At 41.6% G+C, this 15,726-nt stretch overlaps 2 protein-coding genes across 2 annotated transcripts in view; one reads left to right on the plus strand and one right to left on the minus strand.

The window, feature by feature from the left end:
• The window catches only part of LOC119897314 (NACHT, LRR and PYD domains-containing protein 12-like), a 609,009-nt gene that overhangs the window by 146,143 nt on the left and 447,140 nt on the right, over positions 1-15,726 (minus strand). The window lies entirely within an intron of this gene.
• LOC119897331 (NLR family CARD domain-containing protein 3-like) overlaps positions 1-15,726 on the plus strand; it is a 30,941-nt gene that overhangs the window by 13,503 nt on the left and 1,712 nt on the right. Inside the window, exons 3-7 of the mRNA XM_038710955.1 lie at positions 1,062-1,270; positions 1,395-3,192; positions 5,564-5,737; positions 8,280-8,453; positions 9,974-10,150. Of these exons, the coding sequence (XP_038566883.1) occupies positions 1,062-1,270; positions 1,395-3,192; positions 5,564-5,737; positions 8,280-8,453; positions 9,974-10,150 (2,532 nt within the window). The remainder of the gene's footprint in view (positions 1-1,061; positions 1,271-1,394; positions 3,193-5,563; positions 5,738-8,279; positions 8,454-9,973; positions 10,151-15,726) is intronic.

Consider the following 15,726-nt stretch of genomic DNA (forward strand, 5'->3'; position numbering starts at 1 on the left):
CCTTTTAGAATTTGTACAAGTTACCTGTAGCTGCTAAATAGTTAAAACATTACGAATGCGTATATGAATGATCTGACTTCTTGTTCCCGCTATTTGATATTATAATTATATAATATATTATAATAATAATAATAATGTATATAATTGTTTAATAATCACAATGTGTGTTTTCCTTGATCTTATTTATTTAGCAGGCATGTTCACCTTTTTTAAAGATCATTTAGAAATAAGTTTCTGATGGTAAGAAGTATTAATGAGATGATTGTCCTTAACTGCTAATGATATTAATTGTATTGAACATTGTGAAAATAGATATAATTAAATGCATGTAAGTAGACCTTTTTACACATTCCTTATATTAAAACTTCCTTCAGACAAAGAGAAATAATAACCAGAGTTGGCAGTGCTCGATCCAATCTCACGTCACACGTTTTTAAATTGTAGAAGTTTTTCTCAGTCTACCTCCCAAGAGCCAGATCTTTCATTATTTCCAACGCCTTGACCAGGACAACATTCCCCAGGCTCTTCTTTTGAAACTACTTCAGCAACGATCTATATCTATTTACCAGGTCTAGCAAACCTCACTTTTGTTTTGCAAGTTTTACCTTTTACTTAGTTTGTTATGTTGTTTAACTTTTGATTAAGAAAGCAACCAACAATTTTCCCATTTTGTATCTTATTTCGTTCGGTCTTGACCTTAAATTACCCCAACTGAGTTTTGTTAAAGTTTATTCAAACGAGTTCCCAGCCAGTAATGGAACGGACATCTTTGCTCAGTATCGGACCAGAGAGAACAGCCTAAAGATTCCTCCCTCTAATAATTGTATGTAAGTAAATCAGATTTTACCAGTGCACAAATGTTAGAAACAAGTCTCGAGTTCATCCCAAACTGCAACCGCTTCACACGTTTTTAATAGGGCCAATCAAATCTTTAACCATTATGTAGGTGCACCGACATCAATGAATCTTACCCTATATAGAAAATTTAGCATGCAACCTGTGGGATGTGGATTTGTCACCACTAGTGTAAAATGAAATAAAGAATTTGTTAATCTCCACAGCGAGAAGATGTCGTCCTGCTCTGCTTTGTGTCAGGACGTCCTGAAGGATCCAGTCTCTACCAGCTGTGGACACTGGTTCTGCAGACGGTGCATCACCTCATACTGGGACCAGTCTGCTTCATCAGGACACTCCTCCTGTCCCCAGTGTGGAGACAGATCCAGAACCAGAGCTGGACTGCAGACAGCCAGTCAGAGCAGCTCTGTACAAAGTAAGACTGGACATCTGTCTGCTTCTTCAGATATTCTGATATTGATGGTTTTTATATTAGTAATGAAAATAATCAGCACATATTCTTTGTTTTATCTCACATTGTTTCTCTTCTTTAGTGAGAGGTGGTCTGCAGGAGGTTTTAGATGAACATAAGATCAGTCTGAGGAGGAGATGTGAACGTGTGACTGAAGGAAGTGATGAAACAGGAAGTGGAACCCTCCTCAACAGGATCTACACTGAGCTCTACATCACAGAGGGACAGAGTGAAGAGGTTAATACCCAGCATGAGGTGAGGCAGCTTGAGACAGCTTCCAAGAAGAAGACCCTCCATGACACTCCAATCAGGTGCCAGGACATCTTTAAAGCCTTACCTGGCCAACAGAGAGCCATCAGAGTGGTTCTGACCAACGGCGTCGCTGGCGTTGGAAAAACCTTCTCGGTGCAGAAGTTCACTCTGGACTGGGCAGAGGGCTCGGAAAACCAAGATGTCGTTCTGCTGGTTCTGCTCTCGTTCAGGGAGCTGAACTTGATCAAAGATGAGCGGCACAGTCTCCTCACGCTGCTCCATGTTTTCCATCCAACATTACAGAAGGTCCCAGCAGAGAAGCTCGCCGTCTGGAAACTGTTGTTCATCTTTGACGGCCTGGATGAAAGCAGACTTTCATTGGATTTCCACAACAGTGAGGTTGTGTCTGATGTCACACAGAAGTCATCAGTCAACCTGCTGCTGACAAACCTCATCGAGGGGAATCTGCTTCCCTCGGCTCTCGTCTGGATAACTTCCCGACCTGCGGCGGCCAATCGGATCCCTCCTTCGTGTGTCGGCAGGGTAACAGAAGTACGAGGCTTCAGTGACGCCCAGAAGGAGGAGTACTTCAGGAGGAGAGTCAGTGATGAAGAGCTGTCCAGCAGAATCATCTCACACATCAAGACCTCCAGGAGCCTCCACATCATGTGTCAGATCCCAGTCTTCTGCTGGATCACTGCTACAGTTCTGGAGCACATGTTGACTACAGAGCAGAGAGGAGAGCTGCCCAAGACCCTGACTGACCTGTACTCACACTTCCTGCTGGTTCAGATAAAGAGGAAGAAGCAGAAGTACGATGAGGGACATGAGACGAGTCCACAGGAGCTGACGGAGGCTGACAGGGAGGTTCTTCTGAAGCTGGGGAGGCTGGCGTTTGAACAGCTGGAGAAAGGAAACATCATGTTCTACCAAGAAGACCTGGAGCAGTGTGGTCTTGATGTCACAGAGGCCTCGGTGTACTCAGGAGTTTGTACAGAGATCTTCAAAAGAGAGAGTGTGATCTTCCAGAAAACAGTCTACTGCTTTGTTCATCTGAGCGTTCAGGAGTTTCTGGCTGCAGTCTACATGTTCCACTGTTACACCAGCAGGAACACAAAGGTACTGGAGGACTTCCTGGGGAAAGACTGGAAATACAAAAACAGTGCCTCATCCCTGGATGTCTTCCTGAGGTGGGCCTTAACAAAATCCCATGAAAGTAAAAATGGCCACCTGGACCTGTTTGTTCGCTTCCTTCATGGCCTCTCTCTGGAGTCCAACCAGAGACTCTTAGGAGGCCTGCTGGGTCGGACAGACAACAGTCCAGAAATCATCCAGAGAGCCATCAACAACCTGAAGAAGATGAACATGAACTGGATCTCTCCTGACAGAAGCATCAACATCTTCCACTGTCTGACGGAGATGAACGACCACTCAGTACATCAGGAGATCCAAGAGTTCCTGAAGTCAGAGAACAGATCAGAGAAGGAACTCTCTGTGATCCACTGCTCAGCTCTGGCCTACATGCTGCAGATGTCAGAGGAGGTTCTGGATGAGTTGGACCTGAAGAAGTACAACACATCAAAGGAGGGACGACGGAGACTGATTCCAGCTGTGAGGAACTGCAGAAAGGCTCGGTAAGTCCAGATGTGATTTTCTGTACTTTACTTCTTCAAATATAAACACTAAAAAGGTTTTATAAGTCTTTAATTCTATATTTCACTTTCTGTCACGTTTGTGGATATTGAGACATTAGTGTCAGAACACAGGCAAGAACCCAGAAGCATTCTCCAAACAGAGCAGGTAAAATAAATGTGATTTATTGGCAAAAATGAGTAAACAGGCAAAAACAGGCATATGAGTTGAGCAAGGGTTTTGGGCTTGGACCCTGAGGTGTGGCTGAAGCTTGACAATAGATCTGGTGAGTGTTATCCGACAGGGTGAAACAGAAGTCCTGTGGATTTTCACAGTAAGACTTCACGATCTGGCATGGACTGAATTTCCGGTCCCTTTTTTTTGTAGGAATCTTGATTTGTATCCGGGTCAGGTGAATGATTGGAGGAAAGCATTGGCACCAAAACCAAAGAACCAGGTTAAGCCCACAGACTCCACTGGAGACAGAGAGAGAAAGGAAAAACTCTTAGTCTCGTTTGTTTGTACATCCTGCTCTTATAAATAGTACTTAGTGTAGTACTTAACCTATCGTTGCTGTCTACAAGCATTAGCTAGCCTAACAATTATAAGCGTTTGAAACTTGTTCCATTGAAATCTTTTCGGTACCGACAGCGATCTTTTGCTTTTTTACTTTTTTCTAACTAATATACTTTGGACAAAAGCATCTGCTAAATGTAAATATAATTTTTTTCTGAAGTGGCCACAAGAAATAATTTTGGAATAATGTTTAATACTATAACAGTAATTTAGTAGCATAAGTAGAGAATAGTTATCAAATCAGATAAGTAATTCATGTCAGTTACACAACAACATTAATGTTAACAACATTTATTGCTAACATTAACTAACATTAGCCTCTGTAAACCACTGGTCATATGAAACAAAGGGGAATTTTATTGTTTATTGATTCAGCTTTTCATCTTAAACAGGGTGTTGTGTTATATAGTATTGTTTTCAAGTCTTTCCTTATATTCTTATAAACAGTTTTCTCTCTGGTTGGTGTAGAAAAGCGTAGCAGCAGGAAATGCTTCCAACAATAACAGAGGTCTGATGAATAAATTTACATTTTTGCTGACACTTTATTCCAAAGTCACTTACACTTGCTCTACATGTCAGAGGTCGCACACCTCTGTAGCAACAAGGGGTTAAGTGTCTTGATCAGGGAAACATTGGTGGATGGTCACAGCGGGGGATTGAACCTAGGTCTCTTACACCAAAGGCATAGTCTTCAAATCCCACATAAAAGTCATGACCCTGTCAGTCTTTTTCCACCTCCACAATATCTCTTTGACCCTCTCTCTCACACTCCAGCACTGAAAATCTTATCCTTGCTTTGTCCCTTACCGTCAAGCATCTTATCTATGCGCCATCACCACGCACAGAATGGTAAAATTCAGAATTTTTTAACAGATCTGACACACTAACGCCCAATGTTATGCTAATGTTTTCCATGCTGATGCATGAAAAACATCTTTCTGATGACATCATCTTAAATCATGCAACTTTATTTGTTAGTTAATGTTGTTTGTGTGTCTGACTTATTATTCTTATTATTACATTTTTGATAGCAAACTATTCTTTCTTGAGCTTTAATGCCGTAAAAATGCAACTTCAACATAGCCAATTTTGGTTGTTTGATAAACTGATTAAGAATAGTATACAAACTCTTTGTATCCAAGAACCCGTAAATCAAACAGACTTCTCTTGTAGATTAGTCATAAAAATGAGAACCATCCAAGTTTTCCTTTTGTATAAAGCAGCAAAAAAGCTGAGATGGTTCAGTTAATTTGACTTGCTTGTCCTGCGATGTGACTATAGCGTATGGATACATTGCAATGATGATGCTGAAACGATATATTGTGCAGCCCTACATGCAACATATTTAATTACATTAATATTTAAACATGAACAGGTCTAAAGTTGTGCAGCATTTGTTTCATTTCTGTGGAAGTGAACCTTACAGCGGCAGGTAGCAAAGAAAGATCATCTCTCCCAACTGTAATTTTTCCCTGAGTTGTAAATATGGTTTTCTAATCCAGATGTCCTCACACTAGCTTTGTGGAGACATAAATGGGATCAGATAACACTGACAGACTGAGGAGATTATGGTAGCCTAATTGTAACTACATTTTCCCAGCTTCATCTGCAAGTTTAAGGCAAGACGAGATTAAAAATCTGCAGGCATGAGAGAGAGTAATGAGAATTATTGTTTCATGTCAGTGAGACAAGATTACCTGACTCACTGATGTCAAATGCAAATGGTAATCAAAAGGATGTCAAACTGTCTCTTGCTCTTTTATAGTAACATATTTTTTAATGTTTTTGCCTTGTCAGATTTTCTGACTGTGAACTCTCAGAGACTCACTGTGAAGTTGTTGCATCAGCTCTGAAGTCCATCCCCTCCCATCTGAGCGAGCTTGACCTGGGTCACAACCAGCTGCAGGATTCAGGAGTGAAGCTGCTGTCTGCTGGACTGGACAGTCCAAACTGTAGACTTGAGACTTTGAGGTCAGTTCACTCTTTGTTACTATCTCAGATATATCCTTAGCTCTGAGATGATTTAGCCTGAGATAGAAAATGAGAGTTATGTATGTAACCAAACTTCTATGACTGCCAGAGGCAGTTCTCTACACTGGATGTTATCCATCTCACACGCACAGGTTGAGTATTTATTATCAACAAGGGACATTTTTTATGATGATGTGAGCTTATACAGTGTAACCTACGCCCCCAGTCATTCCATGTCACATGTGACTTTGTTGATATTAAATACTCGACCTGTACTACAACAACATGGAGGAATGTTGTAAGAATGAATGAATGAATACTACAATTCACCATGACAATGAGTAAATACAGAGCAGAGCCTCCATTTTAATCAAGTGGTGCTAGAAACATGAATATGTGCCAAAGTGAACTAAGATATTTGTCTTAACATTGTTACATTTCATTCAGCGAAGCCTTCAGTCAGCACTCATTCAGCATTTACCAGACTTGAAATTCCTCAATGAATGATAAAGTGTTAGAATCCTTCTGTATGCTATGTTTGATTTTTAAATAATATTTATTCAGTACTAACCTGACGGGGACAAAATCCTGGTGGGAATAAGATAAAAATAGGCATCGAACAGAGAAGACAGTTTAGTCATGGATCTGAGATTGTAAAGTCATAGTCCGACCAAGTAATAATGATTTTGTGATTTTTCATTGAAAATGTGTCAATGTTAAAACTGGCTGTACATTTTTAGACATCTATTTTACTTCATACAGTTGATTTAAACAGTGATTACTGCACTAATGTAGCCCACGCTAAATGTTTCAGTGCAACTGTTTTAGACCTGAGAGCTACCCTAATGTCCACAGAGTCACACTGTTATAAAGTGGACAGTGTGGCCTATAGATTTTATTCTGAGTTGATGGTGAATCCACCATGTCCAGAGAGGGCTGTCTCTGTCCTTACATTGATAGATCATCAAAGCGGTCACGTTTCATCATGTGATTTATGTATGGGTAACACACTAATGTCTAACTTGGATTTTGATCTTTCTAAAGACATGAACTTCTGCATATGGATGCGTTCCATATGTGCTTGAAATGAAACAGTGTGTCAGACAGCTGCTTCAGGCTCTGCAGGAGGGACAGAAGTGAAAGAGAAGCTCTAGTTTCACAGCATAAGTTACTGTAGTTAGAATTTCCCCAATGTCAGGCCCTAATGATAACACATCAAAACAGACTGCAGAGAGTTTGAGCTTCTGTGTAAACAAAGAAAGAGAGGGGTTAGTTAAAGAAAACAAAGACAAGAGTTACATAGCTCAATAAAGGTGAAGTTAGGAATTGTGATAATCTTAAATATATCAGATGCTGATGTGCTGGTACAGAGACAACCCACACAGCTGCTGTGGTGTGGTGTGCATTAAATCAGAGTAATAAACAGCAGCCTAACACAGGCCAACACGTCACAACAAAGCAGGATTCAAGGTCTGTGAGAGGATTTAAATATTATGCTGGAGAAGTAAAAGGACTGTTGTAATTACTAAAAAAATATGGCAGGTGAGACCAGTCATTGTGTTTTTGATTTAGAGCAACAACAGACTATATCATTTTTAAAAAGTTTATTTTCCCTAACAAATCAAACTCTATTCAAGAGTCAAACTTTTCTGTATTTCATAAATAAAGCATGGAGTTTATGCAGAGAACATTTGATCATAAAGTTTATTAAAATTTAGATGCTCCATGAAGATTTAACTGCAAATCAATCTCACAGTTGCTGCTTATTGGAAAATACTGTATCAAAAGGTCCAGCAGTCTTCAACAAACAAGTATTGCATATAAGTTATAAGTTCTTCTTCACAACATATCGGTTTCTCTGTTTTACTATCAGCATTCATTATTTGAAGACACAAACCTTTAGAATGTAACAAAAAAACACATAAGTGGTCTGCATCAGAAACACTATAACCTGACTCCAATGTTACAAGATGGAGAACACAATCCACAGTCTTGTTCTGTGTAAAAATGATTTGTAGAGTTTAGCTCAAACTAATATGAGTTTTCAGCAGTCTACATATCAAGTGAGTATTTAGTGTTTCCTTGTTGAGCTACAGTGGAGGAATAATTTGGTCCTAAATAGTCCGTGTAAACACCCACTTGATTTGGCTAACTCAGACTGCTGAAGATTCATATTATATCAGCTGAACTTATAAAGTCATTTCTTAGAGGTCATGTGATAAATGAAATAATCAGTTTTTAGTCCAACATGTCTGATTTGATTTTCATCCTCTAATTCCAGACTGGCCTGAGATCAGCAGCATGTTATTGATCTGTGTTGACATGAATAGGTGTATGAATGTTGTGCTGACATTTGGATGATGTCTGTAGAAGGCTGACATTATGATGATCCACAATAACACAATGACAAAGTCCCTCTACTCATTTTAGGGAAAAGCTCATTGATTAGGACATAGTAATGTTGAGCTCCACATTTAAAACCTGAACACATCTGATTGGGTTAGAAATGGATTTTTATTTCCATCGTTTATTCTCTATTCAGATTGAGTTCCTGCAGTTTGTCAGAGATCAGCTGTGCTTCTCTGGCCTCAGCTCTGAAGTCCAACCCCTCCCATCTGAGAGAGCTGGACCTGAGTAACAACAACCTGCAGGATTCAGGAGTGAAGCTGCTGTGTGGTTTTCTGGAGAGTCCACACTGCAGACTGGAGAATCTGAGGTCAGACATCATTTTTTACGTCTGTGCTGAGATCAGTGGGCTGTTACTATTGTAGATCTGATATGTTTAATTAATCGACATTAACTGCTCAAATAAATTAAGGGAACACTTAATCATCACAGTCAAACATCAGGTCAGTTAAACTTCCGGGATATCAATCTGTCCAGTTTGGAAGCAGAAGCGATTGTGAATCATTGTCACTTGTTTTGTTGCAAATGAAAGTGACAGCAGGTGCACTAGAGAGGCAAGACAACCCCCAAAAAGGGAATGGTTTTGTAGGTGGTGGCCACAGACAGTTGCTCTCTCCTTATCATTCCTGACTGATTGTTTTGCATTTTGCTAGTGTCCTTGTCACAACTGGTAGCATGAGATGGTATCTGCAACCAATTCAGGTTGCACAGGTAGACCAGCTCTTCCAGGATGGCACATCCATATGTGCTGTCACAAGAAGGCTTGCTGTCTCTCCCAGCACTGTCTCAAGAGCATGAAGGAGATACCAGGAGAAGGGCCATTACACGAGGACAGCTGGACTGGGTCGTACAGGGGCATCAACCCAGCTGCAGGACTGATGTCAGCTCCTTTGTCTGAGGAGGAACAGGAGGATCACTGCCAGAGTCCTACAAAATGACTTCCAGTGGGCTACTGGTGTGCATGTTTCGGAACAAAACTGTCAGAAATGGACCCTGTGAGGGTGGGATGGAATGAGGGCCCGACATCCTCTAGTGGGATCTGTGCTCACAGCCAAGCACTGTGCAGCTCGATTGGAATTCGCCCCATTCTCTTCACAAATGAGAGCAGCTTCACACTGAGCATATGTGAAGGACACGAAAGAGTCTGGAGATGCCATGGTGAACGTTATCCTGCCTGCAACATCATCCAGCATAACCAGCCATGTGGTGATGAATCGGTGTTGCTATGGGGAGGCAGATCCTTTGACGCACAAACTTCCACATGATAGCCAGTACCCTGAATGTTGTTAGTTCCTAGGATGAAATCATCAGAGCTATTGTCAGTACACTAGTGAAGTGGGCCCTGGGTTCATCTTGGTGCAGGACAAATCCTGGCCTTATGTGGCCAGAGTGTGTAGGCAGTTCCTGGATGACCAAGACATTAATACCATTGACTGGCCCTCATGTCCCCCAGGCCTGAATCCAATTGAGAACCTCTAGAATGTTAGGTATCGGTGCATCCGACACCACCAAGTAGTGCCACAGTCTGTCCAGGAGCTCACTGATGCCCTGATTCAGGTCTCAGAGGACAGCCCCCTTAGTCTAGCTGTTCTCCTCTATTTACAGACTGGCCTGAAATCAGCAGTTATTGCTCTGTGTTGACTGTCTGTCTGTAGAAGGCTGACATTATGATGATCCACAATAACACAATGACAAAGTCCCTCTACTCATTTTAGGGAAATGCTCATTGATTAGGACATAGTAATGTTGAGCTCCACATTTAAAACCTGAACACACCTGACATCTGGATTAGAAACTGATTTTTATCTCCATCATTTATTCTTTATTCAGATTGAGGGGCTGCAGTTTGTCAGAGATCAGCTGTGCTTCTCTGGCCTCAGTTCTGAAGTCCAACCCCTCCCATCTGAGAGAGCTGGACCTGAGTGAAAACCACAACTTACAGGATTCAGGAGTGAAGCTGCTGTCAGCTTGCCTGGAGAGTTCACACTGTAGACTGGAGACTCTGAGGTCAGACATCATTTTTTACATCTGTGCTGAGATCAGTGGGCTGTGAAAGTTGTGGTGACACTAAAGCAGACATAAGGCTGATATTATACTGATCAACACTGTCTATCTTAATGTTAAAGTCTATTTTCTTCTTCAGTGATTTAGTCCATTGACTGTCGCAGGGCAATGTTGAGCTCCACATTTAAAACCTTAATATAACAAGAACATTTTCCACTAGGTAATTCACTCTGAACCTCTTAAACTCCTGATTTTCATCTTATATTCTTCATCATGAGTTTAACTACATGATTATAAAAATACATAAATAATCTGTGTTTCAACTATCAGACTGTGACGAATATATTTGAATCGTGATTTGATATGACTCCACTATTACTGAAAGAGATAATGTAGATGTCTTTTGCTCACATTTCCCCAAAGTTCATCCTGACATATTTGGCATCTTTGGAACCTTTGGGATCTTGGGTCAAATCTTAAATCAGTTTCTGTGGGCTTTTCTTTGTTTTTGGCTGCACAGCATGAGTTTGTATAGATGGAGCCACTGGTGGATCTGCAGAGCTAAAGAGGTAAAGTCACTGCGTCTTTATTGAAGTAGCAGCACGTTGTCATTAATATTAATCAGAGCTCTTTTTACCTTTTTGTATTTTACAGTTTGAACCTGCATCCTGTTGGGTTCAGGTGTTTGGAGTTTCCATTTTCTAAACTTCTTCATTCTAAACCTTCTTCAGCTCTGAACAGATAATTGAACACCAAATGATTTCAAGCATGAACATTTTCTTTTCTAAAGTTACATAATTTATTTTGTTGTCAGATTGTGGGGCTGCAGTTTGCCAGATATCAGCTGTGATTCTCTGGCCTCAGCTCTGAAGTCCGACCCCTCCCATCTGAGAGAGCTGGAGCTGAGTAACAACAAGTTGCAGGATTCAGGAGTGAAACTGCTGTCTGCTGGACTGGAGAGTCCACACTGTATACTGGAGACTCTGAGGTCAGTTCACTGACCCTCTGTTAATATTGTAGATCTGATATGTTTAATTAACAATTGAACCTAATTTTGGTTCATACAGAACTTAAATCCATAAAGATCATTTCAATGTTTCTTGTACTAAATTTAGTCTGCAGTGTACTGCAGTTAGTTTTCGGTTAGGCTTCCCTGTCACCTGACATACATGACAACTACGGCAAAACGTAGCTGTATCTGTTTTCAACCCAGGCCAGAAGAAATGTCTCAACACTGACTGATAAGTCTTAGTGACTCCTAAGTGCGCTGACCATTTACTTTCGTGGGCGACAGATAAGACATGCTGTCTGTAAACTGAAGGAACTACAATCTGATACATGCGTTCATGCATCAAAAGCTACACCAGGGGACCATCTCCGCATTAACACACCATTTTCTAAGTAATACACTACTTTTTCACCACTTGCTGCATTGCTGTCACTCACCACATTCCTGGAGCAGGCCTGTAAGGTTGGATCCTCTCTCTGAGCCACAGCCAAGCGCTCTCTTGTAGCTGGCAGTGGTGGGGAGGAAGAGGACGGTTCCACCGCACTCTCCATAGACGCTGGCTCCTTCGCGGGAGTTGAATCAGCTATCTGCAAAGGCTTACAAAACACTGTATCAGCTTGCGAAATATCTGACCCAGCACCACATGTCATCTGGCAAGCCTGCGCACGAGTGACGACGCAGGCTGGAAATACCGTGGGCGACTCTGCGCTGCAGGCAGGGTCACTTGGTACATCCAAGACTTCCAACGTTGGAGTCACTTTACCCATATGTTTACGGCTATGTTATTTCCCATGAGCAACACAACACCCTGTATGGGAAGCTCATCACACACTGCTACTGGGAAAAAACCACTGACTAGATCGGACTGAATGTGCACCTTATGCACAGGGCGAGGCGCAAATCCCATTTCAATGCCCCTTAAGACGGACCCAAATCCACAGGCAGATTCAACTGAAAAGGGTAGCATGGAAGCTAACACAACCGATTGGGAACAAGCGGTGTCCCGTAACACTTTAACAGACTACTGGTCTGCTGGCAATCCTGTAAGCGAAATAAGTGCTTTGAGTACAAATGGACGAAAACAGGGATCAACCTCACTTCGGTTGTCACAGTTTAACTGAGGGCTTGGTAGATTGTTAATTAACCCAACACCCTTGGGCTGAGACCCATGTGAAGACGACCGGTCTTTGCGTTTCAAAATCACACAATCCGCAATAACATGTCCCCTCTTATGGCAGTAATAACATTGACGCTCTTCTTCCTTCGGACTGGGATCCCTAGGAGGATTAGTCCGAGGTAGGTTTACACGACGGGAACTGTCTACAACCTGAGGAAATGCGGGTTTGTGAATTAGCATATACTCATCTGCTAATGTAGCTGCAGCAGATAATGTTAACACCTTTTGTTCATTTAAGTACATCACTATGCGTTCGGGTAGGCAGCGTTTAAGCTCCTCTATTAAACAAAGTTCTCTAAGTGAACTGAACTCAGCTACATTAGATGACGCAAGCCACCGATCAAAGAGAATGGCTTTCTCTCGAGCAAACTTTGCGTAGCCGGCTTCTTATGTGACCGAAACTTTTGTCTGTAAGCTTCGGGCACCAACTCATAAATTTGCTAAATTGCTGACTTAACTGTTTCATAGTCTGCACTGTCCTCTACAGAAAGACCAGCTATAGCCTCCTGAGCTTTTCCCTGTAGCTTACACTGCAACAATAACGACCAAACCTCAAGCGGCCATTTTAATGCTAAAGCTATTCGCTCAAAAACTTGGAAGTAAGAGTCCACTTCAGCCTCTCGGAACAACGGTACCAAAGCAATATTTTTGCCGACATCAAATCCAGGACGTCTGTGGCAGAGTCAGGGGTAGGCGTGACCTCCCCTTTGGCAGCTGAACCAGCAACTGGGAACATGGGCTCTTTCTCGGGCGGTTCTGGCACTACAAGTATCCCCCTCTCAACTAATGCAAACCATAGCATAGGCTTCAACTCCTTTTTAAGAATGGTTTTGGGAACCGAGATGCCAAAGTGGGCTGCTAACTGGAGCAACTCATCTTTCCGACACATATCAAATTTCTCTACTGAGGGCTGTTTTAGAAAGACCTCAATCTCAAAACGTGCAGCGGCCATGATTCCCTGAATCAGGCAAGCTGTACCTCGTTACCGTCAAGCTAGTCACTCAACTGTTACCAAGAACCAATAAATGCCAATTGGGATTCCTTCTAGAAGGAGCCCCCATATATGTTACGACACCCTGTTGGTCTAGGGAAGTGGGGGCCATAAACATATAGGCACAACTGGTATAGATCTTAACAAGGTAACTTTTATTGGTAACAGAGATGTAGACAGGTAACAAAAAAACAAAAGGAGGGTGGACGAGGGTGCTGCGAAAATAACAAACCAAGTTAAAATAAAAAGGTCCTCAAAAGGAGGCCTGTACCTTTTCTATCGTTTTAAGCAGAGTTGATTCTTGCAACAAAAGAACACAAAGAGCACAGCACCCACTCCACCTGGTGAAAACTAACACAATAGTAAACAAAACAAATAAGTGAATTTCTCCACTGCACCCAATGTGGAGCTAACATACAAAGGTAAACACAATGTACAGCTAATAAGCAAGGAAGGTGGATAGTTCCACTAAACACAAAGTACAACTAACAGGCAGGCTATGCAGTCGATACCAGCAGCACACAAGTCAACAGGCGGTGACAAGCTTCTTCTTCTTCTTCTTCTTTAGGGTTTAATGGCGGTTGGCAAACCAGTTTAACGGTGTATTACCGCCACAAGCTGGACTGGAGTGTGGAACGAGAGATTAAGCAGGAAATAAATGAAATAAACAAAAACAAAAAAACAAAAAAACAAAAAAACAAACAAAAGCAAACATAAATTAAATTATTTTTTCTAACTCAGTTTCTTTAAGAAACTTAATTATATGACAATATATCTGGCCTGCTGTTTTCCCCAAGAGACCCGTCAATGAGATATCATGATGTTTTGCCTTCCGTAATGACTGAAAGAGGCGTTCCCTATTGATAGTGTATCTCCTACACTGAAGGAGAACATGTTCAGCCGTTTCTAGTTGGTTACAATATATACATTTCCCAGTTGGGTGCTTACCTATTTTATATAATGAAAGGTTGAGACCTGTATGTCCTATTCTCAGACGAGTGATTATATTTTCTTCCCTACGTTTCCAGCCCACCATCCTTCCGGCACCAACCTGTCTCTGTACATTATATAGGTGCCTTCCAGTTTTACTATTGTCCCAATGCTCCTGCCAAACTGACTGTGCATAGGTCCTGATAAATGTCTTAGCTTCATCTTTAGTTAATGGGGTTTTTAGGTCTACATGTTTGATTTTGAGTGTTCCTTTGGCCAGAATATCCACCTGCTCATTTCCCTTCACACCAACATGAGCAGGAACCCAAAGGAAGCATGTGGATAATCCTTTTAGCTCCCGGTGACAAGCTGCCTGGAGCAACAGGTGGACTCTCCTTGTGTGCCGGAGGTAATTAACGTGGCGACGAGCCATTGGTTGAATGGAAACAGTGGGAACCAATGGGCGGGACTGATGTCAGCACCCCAGAAACCAGGAAGTAGGCGGGTCTTCATTCCCCAGGGACACAGCCTACTTGGTAGAGGTGAGACAGGGAAAAGGGGAAACACAAAGGTGACAGCGACAGCCGTGACAGCAGTCACAAAGACTTGTGTTTCTTAAAGGTCCCTTATACAAAATGCACTTTCACCTTTATTTTCGACCCAAATATGTGTCGCCATCGTGTCTAAAGAACCATAGATTATGAGAAAAAATGTAACCCCCCTTATTTTGTCCTGCCCAGTCTTTCAGTAAATGTTTGTGCAAGTACGCTGTTCGAATTTGCCTCAATTGTCGATGACAAGAATGTTACTTCGTAATGTTACTTTTGTCACTATGTTACTTAGAATCTCCTCCAGCCCTACAGTGCAATAGACGCCCCCCACCGCCCATGGAACATGTACTGAAAACGCCCCTCGCAGCCCAACTTTCCAACACTACACCAAGCAGTTGTTCAATGCTCAGCTTGAGCTGGAGGTTGTTCAGTATGTCATGCAAAAAGTGCTTTTATGGTTATCAGGAAAAATTTAATATTTTCTGGTGTTTCCTCTAAAGTCTTCCGACTGCTTTGCCTTAGCTCAAGATTTATGAAGTTTCCCGGTAAACAGATTACTTTACAGAATCAGAATCAGCCTTATTTAAGTGTACTCGTATGTGTACACATACGAGGAATTTCACTCTTGATTGTACAATACTCACGATGTGCTTACTTATAAAATAACACAATAATACAGTAATAAAATCAAACACAGGCTACAGTGTAGAGAACATATATATTCACACTATAAACAAATCAGACAGATTGAGACAATAATGCAATAGTGCAATAAGCAGAGTGCAAAGGATGCAGGAGTAAATTATTATTACCATTATGGTTATTAATATGTACATGTTGGAGGTGGATGTGATATACAGGTGCACATACACATACAAGCATACATATACACAGTGTGGTGAGTGCAAAGAATGCTGGAAT

The sequence above is a fragment of the Micropterus salmoides genome, unplaced genomic scaffold (assembly GCF_014851395.1).
Source record: "Micropterus salmoides isolate LMB-PRFRI ecotype aquatic unplaced genomic scaffold, ASM1485139v1 Ms_hic_scaffold_1, whole genome shotgun sequence".
Taxonomy (NCBI): Eukaryota; Metazoa; Chordata; class Actinopteri; order Centrarchiformes; family Centrarchidae; genus Micropterus; species Micropterus salmoides.